At 52.1% G+C, this 19368-nt stretch overlaps 1 protein-coding gene across 3 annotated transcripts; it reads right to left on the minus strand.

The window, feature by feature from the left end:
- Positions 1-305: 305 nt before the first annotated feature.
- Positions 306-18698, minus strand: gtpbp1 (GTP binding protein 1). Of its 3 annotated transcripts, none has more exons than XM_069196811.1 (14): positions 18434-18698; positions 17687-17881; positions 13928-14039; positions 13257-13437; positions 12400-12748; positions 11917-12040; positions 11597-11711; positions 10293-10437; positions 8686-8868; positions 7306-7441; positions 6888-7066; positions 6359-6520; positions 3354-3374; positions 306-3186 (listed from the first exon to the last, which is right to left on the minus strand). In XM_069196811.1, exons 2-14 carry the CDS (start codon positions 17870-17872, stop codon positions 3082-3084), a joined length of 1998 nt encoding a protein of 665 aa, XP_069052912.1. In that variant the 5' UTR covers positions 17873-17881; positions 18434-18698; the 3' UTR covers positions 306-3081. The 3 variants fall into 3 exon arrangements, with proteins under 3 accessions (XP_069052912.1, XP_015215023.2, XP_015215024.2); XM_015359537.2 differs by lacking the exon at positions 3354-3374 and adding an exon at positions 4577-4627; XM_015359538.2 differs by lacking the exon at positions 3354-3374 and having other exon boundaries at positions 18434-18697.
- Between the last annotated feature and the right edge of the window lie 670 nt (positions 18699-19368).

Consider the following 19368-nt stretch of genomic DNA (forward strand, 5'->3'; position numbering starts at 1 on the left):
GACACTGTCCTGTAAAAATATGTATTATCACATCACCCAGGTGAATGCATAGCAAGACAGCTTAAATTTGGTGGTGAAAGAGGGGAGACTTTATTACCTGCAAAGCTCTTTGAGTGGAGTGTCCAGAAAGGTGCTATATATGTATAAGGTCTATTATTTCCAAGGTCACAGACAGGGCTGAAGCTTAGTTAAGGAATATTAAATATTTGTATTTAACACTGATCAGGTTGAGCACTGATGGGGCTACTTCAGTGATACAGCACATTTCCCAAGAAGACAACATGAATCAAGGGTCCACAACTCTGTTTTTATCTGATAAAACTTTTATTTCATAAAAGGATGTAGACCACAATCTTTCACCTTGATGGTAATTATTTATAGATAATGTGAAACATTTTTTTCTCAAAAATAATCATGCACTAATTCAAAAACTTTGCAAAAAAAAAACACAATCCTGGTAGTTTTTTTTCCTTCTTCCTCTGGTCATTAACATCTCACTCCATCTTCGGGCTACATCTGTTTTTTTTTAATCATTATATTCAGAACCCTTCCCAAGAGGAACCAAATTCCTCAACCAAATACAAATATTAGGCTTTAAAAAAAATTCTAGATTTTAATAAACTATGTAAAAGTAAAAACACAAGCTTGATTAGTGACCCAATTTAAACTGTCAGCAACCTGCTGAAAACAATCACAGCCCAGTTTCTCTCACTACACTGAGCAGGGGGTTCCAATTAACGATTATAATTGTCAGCTTGCACCATTAAAATGTAAATATTTCCATAATGCTTAAATAACTCAAAAAAATACCTTCAACTCAAAAGTCGTCCCCCCCCCCTCCCCCCTCTCCATTGAAATGCAATTCTGAACTACCGTGTAGCAAGACAGCTTAACTTGGGACAGTGGTCAGGTGGCGTTCTTAAAGTCTCATTTATTCATCGATGTTGAAAGATCCAATGTTTCCCAGAGGTCGGGCCCCTCCGCTCATTTTAAAGAGAACAAACACTGCCAGTCTGCAGCAGGACTGATTCACACATTTCACTGGCACGCTTCATCTATGCCCAGTGATGCAACACAACACATGCAATTGGTTTCTACGGTTACCGCTAAGCTTTGACCACCTAACATTAATTTAAATAGTCAATCACAGGGCAGTTACTTAGACTGTGATTCTACCTGTAGCAGGGGTGCTCCTCCCTAGTCCACAAAGGCTGGAATATTTTTTTTTCCTTCAACATGCATTTTTAAAAACTAAGAAAAAAAAAAGATTTTTACTTAACTGAATCAACCTTTTCTGCTCAGCACAGAGCATCTGTTAACACCTCTCCACCCAGGCCATTGCAAATGAGATTTTTGCTCGCAGTTTGGGATACGTTAACTAAGCAATTAAAACATCTGATAGAGACCGTATCACCTGCGCCTTCAACACAGAGCATCTTATAAACCTGGAGAGGAGATCAACTCATTGTAATCCGATAGGTCTGGGTGACCCACGATATGTAGAGAGATGACCTACAGACTTAAACGAGATGAGCCTACTGGACATTCCCAAAACTGAGAAATCCAAGATACCAGATTTATACTGCAAAGCATTTACTTCAGCAATTTAAGCATCATGCTCAACCTTTCACCTGGGATTCGAACCCATGACCCCAGTGGTCCAGAGTCCGGCAGCCGAGGGTGGAGAAGCCTCGGGCTTCTGAAGATTTGAGGGCTGGAAGGAGAGGAATTAAAAAAACTAAACAGGTGTTCGAGAGGTTATGACCAGAACCGGGTCTGTTAATTTGGTGGGTGTTCGCGATTAACAACGATCCCCCTCCATTCCACTCCTCAAAGGTTAAGACACTCGCCAACATACTCCAGGACCTCAGCTGCCTCGCTCACACCGGAGCAACGGTTCAGTGGAGAGGAGGAGGAATCGGGGCTGGGCAGTCGCCTCTCACTTGCACCTGGAGCTTCCCAGTCCTGGTCCTCGCATCCCAGGGTCTGGGGAACTCCAGGGATCCTGAACCTAGACCACCGCCTTGTACAGACCTCCCTGTCCTACTATCCTTTGGCTCTCCCAACTCCACTCCAGGTAGCCTCTGCTCTCTCTCTGCCATAGCGGTGGTTAAAAATACTCGCACCTCGCTGTGAAAAAAACTGCACACACCCACGCTCCACCTTCGGCGTCGTGTTCCAGCAGCGCTCTTTTCCCCACTATGGAGCTGGACTCGCGGATTTTTCTAACCAAGGACAGAGTGCAAAAAAAACAAGCAGGGCAGATCAAGTGCGTACATCAGCGAGCACTGGACCAAGCTCCAACAAAAAACAGCCGATAAAGCAGCCCTTTGGGACCAGGGTTGAGAGCCACTGACTTAAGAGAATAAATACTAATTAGAGGAAGTCGTCGCATGAAATAGATATGCTTCGTGCCCCACACGCCAAGTCACCGCGCCCACTGACGAACTGGTCCTGCCTGTAGGGTCTTATCATGGAGACCCGGCTGCAACCTGCAGGACTGAGGGCCTCACTAGGGGGGACGTCCAGGACAGAGGACTGGACTGACCCCGTCTTACAGTTAAAAGCGCTCCCTTCTACCTCTCAGAGGTTAAAATTAAACTCTGCCACAGACATGCTGGGGGGCGGGGGAGGGGGGTGGGAGGTCGCAGTACATGAACTGGGGAGGAATTACTTTGCTGTGCTACTTTCCCCCAAGATAAGCTAGCAATGCGCAGAAACCTTTTTTTAATATCGGTGAACCGACAAACTCGTTCTGCAATAGGGGAACTGACCGGGAGCTGCGTCATTCCGGGCCCGATCGGCGCCAGGAACCCAGCTCCTGCTGCGTCGCCCCAGGCCCTGTTTATGCTGCGCGCTCCGGGCTGGATCCGCGGCGGGAACCTAGCTGCCACCGCGTCTTTCCGGGCTGGATCAGCGCCGGGAACCCGGCCGCGACGCAGCCCAGCACAGGTCAGTGCCAGCTGGCTCCTGGGAGGTGGGAAGCTAGTCCTGCTCAGACTCGGCGCTTGCAGAAGAGGAGAGGGGGGGAGGAGACCGAAGAGGAGAGCGGGGGGGGAGCAGGGCCGGCGGGCGCGGGGTCTAACACGCCCCTCCCCCCCCCGCCGGCGTCGCCGCCGCGCAGCTCTGGGACTTCACCTTGTGTCGCTGGCCGCCCCGTCGCCGACCCCCTCCGCCGGACTTGGGCTGGAAGAATCACAAACGACAATGGAGAGCTGGTGAGCGGAGCACAGCCAAGACTCGGCTTTCCAAGAAGGACCGTGCGTTCCCATCTTCCCCCAGCGAGCCTCCCCGTCCGTTCCCATGCTCTTCAGAACGGGGCCGTGAAGCGCCAAGACGTTTTCCGTTCTTACCCATGTGAAGGAGATCCCAGACTACAGAGAAAGCAGAAACGCCAAACGGTGTTTCATTAAACGCCGACACACAGTTTCACAGCAAGCCGAAAGTCAAATGGGTCAGTCGAAGCTCATTGTCATGAAGTGGTTCTCTTTCAATGCTTATATGTTAGCTGCGTGCAAAATGCTGCAAGGAGACTGGTTGCATTCATACAGCCCTTTGCAAGGATACGAAAGTACTCCCCTTATAAGGCCCGATTCCCCCCTCCTGAATTCTCCTGGGTGACATGTGCCATTCTGCACCAGCAGCCCCACTGCACATCGAATCACGACGAGGAGTAAGACATTACTACTGCAACTGAACTGAGGAGGAACTTTAGGGAGGAGCCAGATTGTGAAAGATCAGAGTTGAATTAAGGGGTACCCCTACATTCCAGGACAAGTATCCAAAGAACTTGGGATTTAACATTTCTGACAGGATGTGCGCGACTTCAGATAAATGAAGTTAGTTTTTTTGCTGAGCCCAGCTACCAGTCATCAGAATAAGGGCAGAAACGAATCGGCCAGAATCTAAACAAGTTTAAATAATGAGGCAAGTCTGCAAAAGGGGGGAGGCCATGTCTCTTCTCCAGCCCGTTCGGTTTTTAGCAGCGAACTGATCCCAGAACCTCGCGCTGCTCTAACGGCCAAGAGCCCTGTGTCTGGCACTGCAGGAGAGCAGGTTGCCTGTACTCTCTCTGGCCGAAATACAGAGATGAAGAATTTGCTCTATTTATTAGATATAAAAAAAGTTTATAATAAATGCTTGTATTTGTTGAGTACATATAATACAGGACAGCACATAATGTTTATGTATTTGCTAACAACTGTAACTATGTAACTACTGTACTGTACCGTAAGTGAGCAGGAGGAGTGTTATCAGCTTCCTACCTGTTGTTTATAAATCAGCTAATGACTATAACCTCGTTATTCAATCAATCAACCAGAAACGGTAATGTTTTCGTACCTAGGTACTGTTCTGAATTAAGGTGAGGCCTGGGTGTTTGAGGGACCCTTCTTGAGCTCTGGAACCAATCGGAGATCGAAACTCAGGAAGTAATGGGAACTTCATTTGCTTTGATTGGGCTTACACCTTGAGAGCACTCTTCCAGGACGAATGGAGTTCGTATAAGGAGGGAAATTCCCAGCAGGACTGAGGCTGTGCCTATCGGGTTCTGCTCGGTCTCCTGACAGCACATTACCTTGTTCTCCTTGTTGATGTCTTTGCTCTGCATGTCCTCCTCCCCCACTGTCTGATCCCGAAAGCAAGGAAACGGGAAAGGGATGGAGAGATGGAGGGAGGGGGAGGGCCGAAACGTCCCCAAATGGGGGAGAAGAAGACAAAGAACGGAAGGAACAGAAGAGGGGTCAACAAAACAGGTGGGGGAAAAAAAACCATAAGGAGAAAGTGTACAGGAGCCCAAAAGAACAGGCACAAAGGGGCACAGAATGAAGGAAAATGTGCAAAAAAAAAAAGACAAGTGAACAGGAAGGAGGGAGGGCGAGGGGAGACGAGTGATAAAAAGGGTAAAAGGGCAGTGGGAAAGCAAGCGAAGAAGTGGGAGAGGTGGAAAGGGGCATATATGAGAGGGGAGGTGGAGACAGGGAGAGACAGGTTAGCGAGAAACTGCGGCGAGAAAAGAAAGCCAGGACTCGGACTGGGAGCCATCGATCCCCCGGGATACAGAGGCTCGTACGAGCCGATTCGGGCAACACGGACTTACAAAGACATTGAAGAAGTGCAGCTTTATCTGGATCCTCAAAATACCCGCCAATGTGGTCATTTGCCAAAATACTACTCTCCGCAGGGTGACCCTCGCGGCACACGATCACAGAACCTCGCATCCGGGTACCAATCTGGACGGTTCTCTAGAGAAACGGGAACTAAAGAGGAGCTGGCTCTGCGTTTCTCCCACGTCCTCTCAGCCCGCTGAATGGACAGGCATGCTCTGCAGCGCATTTGGGCTCTTCAGGAAGAGCGAGCATGGCGTGCCGAAATGGAAGTCACGCTTCAGAATCGTTTAAAATTGACTTCCTGCGTGCAGATGTTCGGTAGATGACTCAACTGGACTAAATCATTTGGCAAGTAAAGGTGAAGTATCTTCACCTGACAAGTCAATGAGTCTGCATGGATAGAAATACTTCTGTATAAAAAACTCATTGGTACAAGTTGTGCAAAAACTGTCGCTCTATAAAAAAAAATAGCTGGAGGTGGCCTGCTATGGTGGTAGGATTGTTATCTCCAGCTGCATTATGCAGCTTTGGTGCAGTGCAGGTCCTGGGTGTAAATGCAAAGAGTAGCAAAGTTCAGACAGGTCTCGATAGACAAGGGATACAGACTGACCCAGGACATAATACAAAAAGAAATGCGTCCTCATAAATGTAGTGTCCGATCAGTCAGTGTGTCTGTATGAACCCCTCTCTCTCAGTGCAGTGTTCATGTACTGGAGTGTCCAGTCAGTGTGTCTGTATGAACCCCTCTCTCTCTCAGTGCAGTGTTAATGTACTGGAGTGTCCAGTCAGTGTGTCTGTATGAACCCCTCTCTCTCTCAGTGCAGTGTTAATGTACTGGAGTGTCCAGTCAGTGTGTCTGTATGAACCCCTCTCTCTCTCAGTGTAGTGTTCATGTACTGGAGTGTCCAGTCAGTGTGTCTGTATTAACCCCTCTCTCTCTCAGTGCAGTGTTCATGTACTGGAGTGTCCAGTCAGTGTGTCTGTATGAACCCCTCTCTCTCTCAGTGCAGTGTTCATGTACTGGAGTGTCCAGTCAGTGTGTCTGTATGAACCCCTCTCTCTCTCTCAGTGCAGTGTTCATGTACTGGAGTGTCCAGTCAGTGTGTCTGTATGAACCCCTCTCTCTCTCTCAGTGCAGTGTTCATGTACTGGAGTGTCCAGTCAGTGTGTCTGTATGAACCCCTCTCTCTCTCTCAGTGCAGTGTTCATGTACTGGAGTGTCCAGTCAGAGAGATGATACTGCCCCTTACCAGTGCTGTATGCGGACTGGCTGGCCGTCCTGTGGCTGCCGTCTCCTCATTGGTGGACCCTGGCCCCTCCTCCCGCCGGGGCGGGGCCATCTTCTTGGTGGACTGCATCTTGATTTGAGGCGGCTTGGCATTGGAGGGCATGTTATTGGTGGACTGCAACAGCTGATGAGCAGGAGAGAATAAAGTGCTTCGGTGAGACTGACAAGTCTCCGATCTCTCAGGCCACCAGCCCTGGCTTTTCAGGTTTTCCCTGTTCACATCTGCAGAAGGGTCCCACCCCACCCATTCCTTTCCTGAACCCTACATTTACCCCGAGCCGCACTGCATACCAATTTCCACCTGGTTACTCCCAAATTAAGCTTCTTTAAAACTGAACTTAAACTGCTCTTCATTTCCTCCCAACCTCCCCAGTCCTTCCTCTACTACAACGAGCTACCCCAGACCAGAATCACCCCCGACTGCCCCACCCCAGCCAACCCTCTCCCAGGACACAGCCCAACGATGCCCACACCCACAGCTGAACCCTGACCTTGGTGATGGTGCCCACAGCTTTTGTGCGCCCCTCCCTGAAGACGAGCCTCTGGTCGGTGTGCAGGTACTCTGGGGTCTTGATGAAGCGAAAGTGCACTGTGGCCTTGTCTCCTGTCCTCAGGCAGTCTTTGTTCATGGACAGGATGGTGGCCGTCTGTCTGATGCTGCCACAGTGTACTGAGAGGGGGGGGGAGAGAGAGAGTCTGTCAGTGTCTCAGTCACGGGCTGCTCTTCCAGTGTGTCAGGGTGTCAGTGTCTCAGTCACGGGCTGCTCTTCCAGTGTGTCAGGGTGTAAGTGTCTCAATCACCGCCTGCTCTTCATCATGCCTGGGAACCAGTGTCTCATTCAGGTCCTGCTATGCCAGTGTGCCTCTCCCAGGTCCTGCTATTCCAGTGTCTAAATGCCAGTGCCTCACCCATGGCCTGGTAGCGGGGACTGATGGTAGTAGGATGATGCAGCACCAAGATCTCAGCCTCAAATTCCCAGGAGGCTTGTGGGTTAAGGCGGGGCGACACCATCACCATGCCCTTCCTGATTGAAGAGCGCTTGATCTGAGAGAGACCAAGAAAAGACAGGAGTCAGACCACCAGTTCCCAGTCCGAGTGCTAGGGACCCATTGCTAGATCGGGTTTTTATTTAATTTGTTAAGAGGGGCAGAGAAACAAGTCATTTGCAGGTGGTGCATAAAGAGTGAGAGTCCAACAGAAAACAGAAAAAAATACTGTGTTGTCTTGAGTCACCTTCAAAGCCACAGTCTGTCTGCTGGTCATGCTGCAGTATCACAGATTCCCCTGGGGCCTTGCTGCCACGAAATCCAGATCGTTTTTGCAAATATCGCTGAGTGACACGGCAACGTGCAGGAGGACAAGACCAGGATGCCTAACAACTAATGTAGGGAACTGCACAGAAAAGCTAGGATGTGGTATTGTAGCGACAGGAAGGTGGCTGTCTGTCTGGTGCTGCCACAGTATACTGAGAGGGAGAGAGTGTGCCAGTGTCTCAATCACTGCCTGCTCTTCCAGTGTGTCTGGGTGCCAGTGTCTCAATCACTGCCTGCTCTTCCAGTGTGTCTGGGTGCCAGTGTCTCAATCACTGCCTGCTCTTCCAGTGTGTCTGGGTGCCAGTGTCTCAATCACTGCCTGCTCTTCCAGTGTGTCTGGGTGCCAGTGTCTCAATCACTGCCTGCTCTTCCAGTGTGTCTGGGTGCCAGTGTCTCAATCACTGCCTGCTCTTCCAGTGTGTCTGGGTGCCAGTGTCTCAATCACTGCCTGCTCTTCCAGTGTGTCTGGGTACCAGTGTCTCAATCACTGCCTGCTCTTCCAGTGTCTCAATCACTGCCTGCTCTTCCAGTGTCTCAATCACTGCCTGCTCTTCCAGTGTCTCAATCACTGCCTGCTCTTCCAGTGTGTCTGGGTACCAGTGTCTCAATCACTGCCTGCTCTTCCAGTGTGTCTGGGTACCAGTGTCTCAATCACTGCCTGCTTTTCCAGTGTGTCTGGGTACCAGTGTCTCAATCACTGCCTGCTTTTCCAGTGTGTCTGGGTACCAGTGTCTCAATCACTGCCTGCTCTTCCAGTGTGTCTTGGTGTCAGTGTCTCAATCACTGCCTGCTCTTCCACTATGTCTGGGTGCCAGTGTCTCAATCACAGCCTGCTCTTCCACTATGTCTGGGTGCCAGTGTCTCAATCACAGCCTGCTCTAGGTGTTTGTGCCTGCTCCTCTTTGTGCCTGGTGCCGCAAGGCCGCTCCGCAATCCTCCTCACTGCTGCCAGGCTCCGCTCGGGGGACCCCTCACCTTCTTGAGCGCAAAGGAGGCCGTCTGCCCTCCCCGCACCTCCTTCACGGGCATCCTCTTGCGGTGGATGGACTTGACGGCGATGGGAATGAAGTTGCCCAGGGGGTCGGGGCCGAGGAGCAGGATGTCGTTCAGCCGTATCAACCCGCGCAGAGTGGTCCCCGACACGACCGTCCCCACGCCCTGCGAGGGCGGACATTGATAACAGGATCTTTATATTCCCATTCCCTTTCTCATGCTAATACCACAGGTATATAACGCACTGCCATTACACTTTATAATGTGCCCTTTCAAGAACGGTAATAACGACAACAATGTTGTACGTAAAGGCACCTTTTCATCCATCCATTTTCTAACCACGTCTTCCAATTCAAGGTCACAGGGGGAATCGGAGCCTATCCCAGCAAGCAACGGGTGCAAGGCAGTGCGCCCACACACGCCCGCACACGCCCGCCCACACACGCCCACACACGCCCACACACGCCCACACACGCCCACACACGCCCACCAGGGCCAGTTTTCTTCAAGCCAGTTAACGTATGAGTATGTCTCCGGACCATGCACCCAGAGGAAACCCACACAAACCTGGGGAGAACATGCAGACTCCACACAGACAGCACCCCAGGGGCCAGTACTGAACCCAGTGCCCCAGCGCAGCACGGCAGCCATGCTGACCATTGCGCCAACCCCACCGTGCCACCCAGCACCCTTTCTCAAACAACAGCAAACTGCTACCAAATAGCACCCATGGAGAATACAGGCAGAAAGAAAGCAAAGGGGAAAGAAAGACCTGCCGTTTGCCTTCAGGAAGCCAAAAGTAAAATTCAATTATATGGTACCACACATGTAGTGGAAAGACAGCTCTTTCCGCAAGGTCTGGAAATGCCAAGAGCGGCAAAGACTGGAAGGGATTTGCACAACGGACATCACAAACGCAGTGCTGTTCACGAGAAGGCTCCATCGCCCGTTGCGACGACTTTGGGTCTGCGACAGGGTGAGGAGCCTGGAGTCCGACAATCTCGGATTCGGATCTGGATTATTCCTGTTCCGCTCATTCTTATCCTGCCCGGTTATACGTTGGAAGGAGAAGCTTAAAGCCCTGACAGTCACTGAGAGTCGGCTTTATAGAGGATGGGGCTGATATGCTGAGGCAGAGCAGTTTCATTCACACAGTCCACAGACGCCCGGACACACTGAAGCTTACTGAACACCTCAGCTAGACGATAAACAGTAAGAAAGGTGTTACACCAATCCTGATGGGATTATTAATATCTGGGCAACAGACAGACAAATCAAAAGGTCTTAACAAAGCATTATGTAGGTGGAAAACACGACACGAGCTTGGGGCCAAAAGCAGCATTCATTTTATAAAAGATACTTGCTGTTTCTAAATGACTCATTTCAACATCTGTCCAAGTCTGCCACAGATACTACTAATAAGTTCATACATTACAAGACCATTTAAGATAGTAAAGATATTCAGGATTTAATGGGTAATTTTACATGGCCATTGAGTTTTAATGAATGTTCGATGGAGCCCAGTAGGGGAATGTGACATTTAGGGGGTTTGTAACATGCAGAATGCAGGCAGTGTGGGCCGGACTCACAGGCACAGAGTACGTGTCGTCGATCTGGAACTCGGCGGGCTCCTCGTCGCTGTAGGATGTCCGGGAAGAGAGCAGGTTCAGGAACATCTTCAGCAGGTCCATGTTCTCCCCCGTCACGTTGGAGATCTGGAATATCGGGCACATCCTGGGCGCGCGCAGAGTCAACATGCAGAGAGGGCAAGACGAGAGACGTACAGACAGACAGACGAGAGTCAAAGCCTGGCTTTGCTTCTGAAGAAAACCAGCACCTGTCAGCGCAAAGAGTCCCCCTGCCTGCAGGCGCAAAACCCACAGAGATCAGAGAGACAGAAGGAGACCCTCTCCACCTTGGCCCACCATATCCTCCTCCCGGGTCTCTCTGTGATCTGCTTCTTGTCCTGGCACTCAATATAAAGACTCAAGGTAAAGCAAACCCATTTTCTCCCACCCCACCGTCCCCAAAACCTCCCCTGGAGAGAATTCATTCCCCCCCCAAATCTTCAACCCTGCTAAGGTAGCAGATCCCCTCCGTTGCCAGCAACAGAGTTTCCCAAGAATCCCAAATCAAACAGCAGTATTTAGGGGTAAAGTCAGCAGGGTCTTGATGGTGCCAGTCTCATCCCAGGCTTGGACAGGCCCTTCCAGCCAAAGACCTCTGCCCCACACATACACAATGCAGAGCTCCACCGCCTGAAGCGGCGTCTTTGCTATAAAAGACAACGAATGGAGATGGGAAGGAGACCTGCCTCTTCCACGCTTACAAGTCGGTGTTCGTTTTCACTGGGGACCGGAAGTGTCCCTGGTCAACCTGTCAGTGCCTCAACAGGACCCCGGTCCTTCCTTCTGTGTCAAGTCTCAACCATTCCTCACCAGCAGCGCCAATTTGTTGCCCGTTCTAGAAAACCTCCCAGCTGGCGAGTCTGGGCCACCGGAACGCCACCCGGACTTAGCAACTGCACTGACCTCTGGTCTTTCCCGCTACAGGGGAGTGCACACAAGATTCTCTCTGCAAGCACATTTAGACCTCCTGTGCACACTTTACCAGTGAGTCAGGAAGAAAAAAAAAAGACATACGTTTCAGTCGGATTTTAGCTTCAGGCTGCCTTACCCATGCACCCACGTACAGCCCTCTCAACTCTGGCGGTAGCTTTGAAAAAAAAACCCAATGGCAGATTTGATCTCGCACGACATGACAGCCGGCAGCTGTTAAAACCCGAAATGGATCAAGGCCCTAAAAATCAACCCGCGCAGCTGGTTTCGCTGAAGACCCAGGGCCTTCCACCCCTGCCCCAGGGCCTTCCACCCCTGCCCCGCCCCGCCCCTACCTCTCGGAGCTGAAGTTGGAGGCCGTGACGATGACGTCATCTTTGTTCTGCACCAGAACGGGTATCTTCCTGCAGCCGGGGGACTTGAGGAGCCTCTGTAGGAGCTTGAGTGTCTCTGAGGGTGACACACAGGGACACGCGGTCCTTCAGGCCATCCTAGACCGACAGCAGCGCTGGGCCAGCGCAAAACCGCCCACCGGCTAACGCTTCGACTCTTCGTTAAAAAAAAAGGGGGGGCACAGATTCTTGCTCTGAGAGCCTCACGCGAATGGTTCTCTCCCGCGTCTTCGGTATCGTGCCGTGTGGCAGCCGGGCCTCACCTTGCAAGATGTTGGCGGGGCACATGTCGATCTTGGTAACCACCACAAAGACGGGCACGTTGAGGGCCAGCGCCAGCCCCAGGTGCTCCTTGGTCATGCCCACGATGCCTGCGTTGCTGCCCACCTGCGGGGAGAAACGGGTCAACTGCGCTCCGGGCAACCGGACCCGATCTGTCAGCGACTGCACCGGCCTCGGTCCTCAGTGACCGACGCGTCTCGGGCCACAGACAAGGCATTGCTTATTTATTTTCAATAACAACTCTATGACTGAATCAACTGAAATAAGTGGCATATATGAGACCGTATAAGTGTGTCACCGCTTCACCTAGTCATTCACACAACTGCAAAAAAACCTCAGTCTTCCACGTCACACACCAGACCACCCTGTAGCCTGGGTCTCATGAGCTAAGGATGAAAAGCACAACACAAATACTTAAGAAAAATAAATAAATCAGTCCCTCCTCCTCTCCCTCTCCCTCTCACCATCAGCATGCAGAAGTCGGGCAGGTGCCCCGTCATGCCGAACACCGTGGTCTTCAGATACTTCTCGTGACCGGCCAGGTCGATGAAGGTGATGACCTTGGAGGACTTCTCGCAGATCTTGGTCCAGTCCAGGCTGCCCCCGTGGCTGTCGGGCTTGTTGACCACCTGCCCGCACTGGTCGAAGCCCAGGATGTCGTTGCCCACGCTGCTGGTGCGGCCCGACTCCATCTCGTGCTTGTGCCGGAACAGCTTCTGGCGGGCGAAGCCGCGCCCGTTGTCCAGCTCGCCGTGGGTCAGCACGCCCAGCAGGGTGCTCTTGCCGGCGTCCACATTGCCTACGACCGCCACCCTTCGAGAGCAGGAGGGGGATTAACACGCCGTGCACCCCTGGATGCACACTGGCAGCACGGGGAGCCAACGCTGGACACAGACACCAGTGAAAGGGGGTGCGGTGACAAATTAAATTCACTGACGGCATAGAAAAAATGTACAAAATCAGAATTAAGCCCAAAACTGTGAACTCTGTGGAAGTACTGTGGATAGCCGTTGCTGTTGCTAACTGTACCAGCCCTTCCTGCTCACTAGTCACCATCATGAGCGAGTGCCATGTGATGCACGTGTGAAAAAGTACAGGTTGTGCAGCAGACATTTCACTGCAGAACTGTCCCAGCGTGATCTGCATGCGGAGTTAACAAGTAGTATTTGTTGGCAAAACCCAAGTCGAGAGCACTATTCTTCCTGAACCCGAAATATAACAACAGCGCTGCCGTCCCAGTCGCCACAGGCAGGACCCAACACTACCCGAGCACTGAGGGAAGGAGGGAGAAGGAGAGGTACAGGCGGTAGACATGACCTACCTGACCTCCAGGAAGTCCGCCTCCCCCACCCTACGCCGGATGAGGTAGTCCCGGACCTTCCCCCCGGCCTCGCAGCGCTCCCTCAGCAGGATCATGTCCGAGTCCAGCTGCTCCGACAGGGACTGCACAGTGGCCACCGAGGCCTGCAGGTCGGCCTCACTCAGGCCATAGTCCCCGCCGTCTGGAGGAGGAGCAGGAGAGAGGGAGAGGAGTGGGATAGGGGTTAGAGGGACAGAGAGTTAGAGGGAGAGGAGTGGGATAGGGGTTAGAGGGACAGAGAGGGACAGAGAGGGACAGAGAGGGACAGAGAGGGACAGAGAGGGACAGAGAGGGACAGAGAGGGACAGAGAGTTAGAGGGAGAGGAGTGGGATAGGGGTTAGAGGGACAGAGAGGGACAGAGAGGGAGAGGAGTGGGAGAGGAGTGGGAGAGGAGTGGGAGAGGAGTGGGATAGGGGTAAGAGGCACAGAGAGGGACAGAGAGTTAGAGGGAGAGGAGTGGGAAATGGGAGAGTGGGAGGGATGGCAGAAAAGGAGCACAAGAAGAAAACAGACAGAGACAGGCTGCGTTAGTGAAACAGGGAGAGAGAGAGAGAGAGAACACAGGTGTGGCTGCAGGTGAGAGGAGGGGTGGGGCGGGAGGTAGAGGAAAAATGAAATGGGGCTCTCTTACCGGATCCCACCCCCACGACATAGATGGTCTCCCCGCATCCCTCCTCCATCCTCTCCCGGAGCTGCCTGAGGAGAGAGTCGTACTGCTCCCCGCTGGGGCTGACCAGGGCCAGCTGAGAGAGAGAGAGAGAGAGACAGAGAGGGAAACGAATAAGCGACGAGGGAGGGACTAGACGCCACAGCGCGCAAGACAGCAGAGACAACAAGAGGCTCGGACGCCAGCACGACAGGCGAAACACGGCACCTGACCACACCGCCTCTGGGCTCTTGAACGTTGCGTCGGATCCACGTCGGGTGTCAAGATCGAAACCCTGCGTTGACACATGACGGCACAAACCCGCACTGACCCCGACACCTCTTGATGCTTCGGCTCTTTTCCCGACAAACTGGGTCCACCTTGGCGACAACTGGGGTGCCGCCCCTCTGTAGCAACGCAAATAAGATCCCCGTCGCACGCAGCAGGGTGACCTGCTTGAGATCCCACCACCGCGCGGTCTTGAACAGACAGCGCTGCACAGGAGACCCCGGAGACCGGTTACTAGCCGGCAGAGACCATTCGGCAAACAGCGGACAGGCCCGTATTTGGCTGAGGTTCTCGTTTCACGCCAACTAGCTCATTAAAAAAAAAAAGGGAACCGGCTCAAAGCCCACACCAGGACTGTAAGGGAGCGACCCGCAGGGCAACAAGCCTGGAGGAAAGCCGGCAGCAGCTCTCGTGGTGGAGGGTCTGTGCTGACGTTCCTTTGCTCCAAAGGTCTTGGCGGGGAGCATGACACGGCCGGGGGTCTGGCAGGGGCCGCCAACCCACCCCATGATCCCCAGATCCGCACGACGGGGCCAGACAAAACCGCAGTTTCACATCAACGCCGCGGCCACCACCAGGTCAGAGGAAGAGGAGCCCTCGTTTCGGATATCAGGTCCACTGCTAATTGAGATCCAATCCCCTCGCGGGCAACGACCCAAGCACACCGGCCCCCCTTCCACAGGGGGACGACGGCTGGCGCCCCCCCCCCGCGCGGCGACGCAGGGAGGATCCCGGATCCGAGCGCGTCGACTCGCCAGGCCGGCTCGGTGCCGAGGCTCGCCATGGCGACGCCCGGCCACCTCCCCGACCGCCGCACGGGGGGCGCGCGCTGGACTCCGGCGTGGCAAGGCACGATGCTGCGGACTCGGACCCGGGCCGCCATGAGCTCTCTTGGCTGTTCTTTCGCATGATGAAAGTGCCACGTTTCTCACTTTCCCAGAAACCACCGGCCCACGAAGTGTTACGATGCTCCATCTACACGACAAACTCGTTCCTTCGGTTTCATCATTAAGTTTGGAACCGGTTTCACTTTCTCTTTAACTGCTTCTCTTAAACGGGCCCACTGTGCTTCGGAATAAATCTGCACCACTCATATGAACTGGCCTTTTTTTCTACTGATTTCATCAGAAGTGTTATGCATGCATGTTGCTCCCCTGACATACTCATTGAGCTGCGACGTTGTCTTTAGTTTCATCGTAATATGGAACCAGTTTTACTTTCTCTTTAATATTTCTCTTAAAGGGCTCAGCTGTGCTTCAGACTAAATCTGCACCTCTCGTGTGTACCGTGCAGTTTTTATACCAGGAACACTGGGGGATAAAAAGCAAAGCCAAACTGTCCAGGATTGTGAAAACAGCACAAATAGAACTTTTTTTTTGCCTTGGGCCTGAAAAAAGAACCAGGAGGAGACCCGATTCAAGAATTTAAAATCCTCAAACGCTTTGGAAAAAAAGCCAACCCCAACGAACTCTGAAGTGGTTTTAAAACCACAAGAAGGAAGAACTTATTTTACACAAAGGGTGGTGGGAGTGGGGAACAAACTGACCAGACATGGTGTTGAAGCCGGTATCACGGTTTCTTTCAGGACACAGCTGGATGAGATCCTCCAATCGGGATGGGATTTTTACACAAAGAGTAGTTGGAGTGGGGGACAACCTACCCAGCCATGTTGTTGAAACTGATACCCTGGCTTCTTTCAAGAAAAAGCCGAATGAGATCCTGGGATTAATTAGCTACCAGCTACCAAACAGGCTAGATGGGTTGAATGCCTTCCTCTCTCCGATTATGTTTAAGTTCTTATGTTTCACTCCACTGGGTTTCAATTTTGTATTTGTCAAAGACTTCCGCCATTTTATTAAAGTCTGGCATTTAAAGTTCATCACTCAGCGCGCCAGGAACTACAGCATTAGAAGGGCATGAGAAACAGCCGATTTGTTTTAAGAGCTTAATTTTTATGTCGCTCAATGTTTATTTTTTGAAAAGGTTTTAGACCGTTCGGAAATAACCTTGCTGTGTTTAGTTACGAAATTATCTCATTATGAAACTCGCCGAATGAAGACTATGCAGGCTTTTGTCTGCTGAGGGTTTCCGACATTTGCTTACAGCGGGTGGATAAGCGCACAACGCAAAACTCCACAAACAGCGTCGTTGATCTTAACACCTTAGTCTGCCTTCAGCAGACACACTTCTGTGGATGCTGGCAATGACAACTAAATCAACCTGCCTTGTCCCACAATCAGACTCCAGAGAGCACTTTGCATAGATTTCCTGAGAGGCGGGAGCTCACTGCTCTGCCCCCACGAGCTGCATTAAGTGTAAAAACACCTGACTCCACAAGGATGACGACAGCCCAGAGACACCGCGACATGGTTGTGCAAGAGCTAGACTGGTCAGAGCATGCTTTGTGACCAATCAAACACACTCTGGGCCAGCGGCTTCCCCGGTTTCAGCGCAGTTTCATCAGAGCAGGAAGTACAGAGGCTGCGATTGGCCAAGTCAACAGAGCGGGAGGGAGCTGCCTTTGTTAGGCTGCCTCTTACAGTGCAGAGTTTCATCACTCTTCAGCAACATGCCATCTCCTTTCTAAAGGGCAGCACAAGCAGGGGAGCCACTGATCCTAATGGCCTGAAGCAACTTCATAGGGACAGCAAAGTAGGGTCAGTGTGTCTGCAGCAGGGCTGTCCAGTTCTGGTCCTGGAGGGGTCAGTGTGTCTGCAGCAGGGCTGTCCGGTCCTGGTCCTGGAGGGTCAGTCAGTGTGTCTGCAGCAGGGCTATCCAGTCCTGGTCCTGGAGGGGTCAGTCAGTGTGTCTGCAACAGGGCTGTCCGGTCCTGGTCCTGGAGGGTCAGTCAGTGTGTCTGCAGCAGGGCTGTCCAGTCCTGGTCCTGGAGGGTCAGTTAGTGTGTCTGCAGCAGGGCTGTCCAGTCCTGATCCTGGAGGGGTCAGTGTGTCTGCAGCAGGGCTGTCCAGTCCTGATCCTGGAGGGGTCAGTGTGTCTGCAGCAGGGCTGTCCAGTCCTGGTCCTGGAGGGCCAGTCAGTGTGTCTGCAGCAAGGCTGTCCAGTCCTGGTCCTGGAGGGTCAGTCAGTGTGTCTGCAGCAGGGCTGTCCAGTCCTGATCCTGGAGGGGTCAGTGTGTCTGCAGCTTGTCTTGACAGGTCAACGTATACGGTACGAAAGGTATTAAATTAGCACACAACTATATCCATTTCACGTGTTGTCATGCGTTACGTTCTGCATCTGATCAAGATCCAGCGGCTGTACTCAACGAACTCACTGCCCTTAACGAGCCCTCTGGAAACCAGACAACGTGACCCAAAAGTTACTTATTTTTCAGTTAAGAAAAACACAAAACACCAAATGGTGACAGAACTATTCACTTTTTTTCTCGTTTATATCCTTGTGCGAGTCGTTCTCCCTCTCCAAATTTTTAAAAAAAAAAAACAGACAGAGGCCTACCTTACTGGTGAAGTCTAGGTGATCCCCGGCCTCGCCGTTGAAGATCTCGCCGTCCTCGGGGCTCTCTGCCCGGGCCACGTCCTCTCCACATCCCGGCACCGGAGCGAACATGCAAGCGGGAACCGGTGACTCCACAGCCGGTACGGGACCCGGGCTCAGGTTCGGCTCCGCCGGTACCGAAGCCATCCCCTCCAACTTCGACACAAAAAAAACACTCGTACAAACGCTGTATCTGACCAAACTGTAATTTGAGAACTGCTTCTAGCAACTAGCAACAGTGCCGGTTTGTCAAATGCTGGTTATATCCCTCCTACTGTCCGTACCGCTGAATTAGCCGACATAATTGACACGGATAAGGCGGAACTTCTGAGAGGCACCACGTTAAAATATAAAATGCCAGCGCCACTACTCAATTTTTTTCCCCCCAATTTCTCAGAGCGTGTTTTAGTGTTTTGTTTACGATTCTCCCCTCTCTATAGAAGGTGCCTTGAAATACACAGCCCGGCCCCCCTATGGTGATACCCCGCCCCCTTTATTAATTATTCATGACGCCCCGCTGTACGCCAGCTGGGCAGCCGTCGGCGCCCCGCCCCCGCCGTCATGCATATGCAAACGAGCACGCACGATCGAGCCAATCAGACGCGGCGCTTGTGCGCGTCAGCGGGGCTTCTAATTCGCCGTGCGACTCGGTCGCGTCCGCTCAGACGTTGCTCTCGGCGGGGGAGAGGAAAAAAAAAACATGCGTACCTTCCACGGTGATGTGTCCACGCAGCCACTTTCCGGGCAGGCTCCGCGCCGCTCTCTCTCTCTCTCTCTCTCCCTCCCTCTCCTCACTCTGCCTCTACCACTCCCCCCCTCCCGCTCCCCGGCGACCCACGCGTTCCCTTATTTCCACGCTGTCCTCGGAGAGGGTAGGATAACGGAAACCGCTCCTCGGCGACAGCCCGCCACCTCTTCCTCCTCACGAGAGCGGCACGCAGGCGTGTGCGGGCTCACGGTCGCTGACGTCGGCGCTCCCGAGACCCCCCTGATGATGCAAAACCTGTGCAAGAGCGGCCTACCGCGCCGGCGCAGTGTGGCAGCGACGCGCTGGGCCCCAATGAGCTCAAACGACAGAAAGGCATTCAAATATAAACCGCATTTCCCTGTCCAGAAACCACGGAAGATAATTCAGCTCCCACTCCACCTTCCAGCATTTCTCCCCCTCGCTTGGCACGATCTTGTAACCCCTGTTGTCTCCCTCATCCACTGTGGCACCAATCCATCAACACTACAGTGAGCGCCTTTTTAAAATATATATCACGCTTATCAAGTTCCGAGTTTATTGTCATTATGCTCATACACAGGCATATGGTATGACGAAATGCTATTTTGCTAGCTCTCAGGTGGTATGTAGTACAAAAACACAACAATACAATTGTATAAGAAAAGAAAGACAACAGGTAATGTGCAGAACAACATCAGTTGTGCAGAATCACACGTCGACAGAATGAAATAAAGGATAGAAAATTAGGGGGAGTGAACTTCTTGACTTGAGGCAGAGGTAGATTTCAATGCGTGAGTTTTGATCAGGAGAGAACTCTCTGGATCGCTGTGAGGGTTCAGATCGTGGGTGAGAGAGGCTGGGAGTTTAATAGTTTGATAGTGGGGTGGTAAATAGATATTCAGTATCATCAGCCATG

The sequence above is a fragment of the Lepisosteus oculatus genome, chromosome 12 (genome assembly GCF_040954835.1).
Source record: "Lepisosteus oculatus isolate fLepOcu1 chromosome 12, fLepOcu1.hap2, whole genome shotgun sequence".
Classification (NCBI taxonomy): Eukaryota; Metazoa; Chordata; class Actinopteri; order Semionotiformes; family Lepisosteidae; genus Lepisosteus; species Lepisosteus oculatus.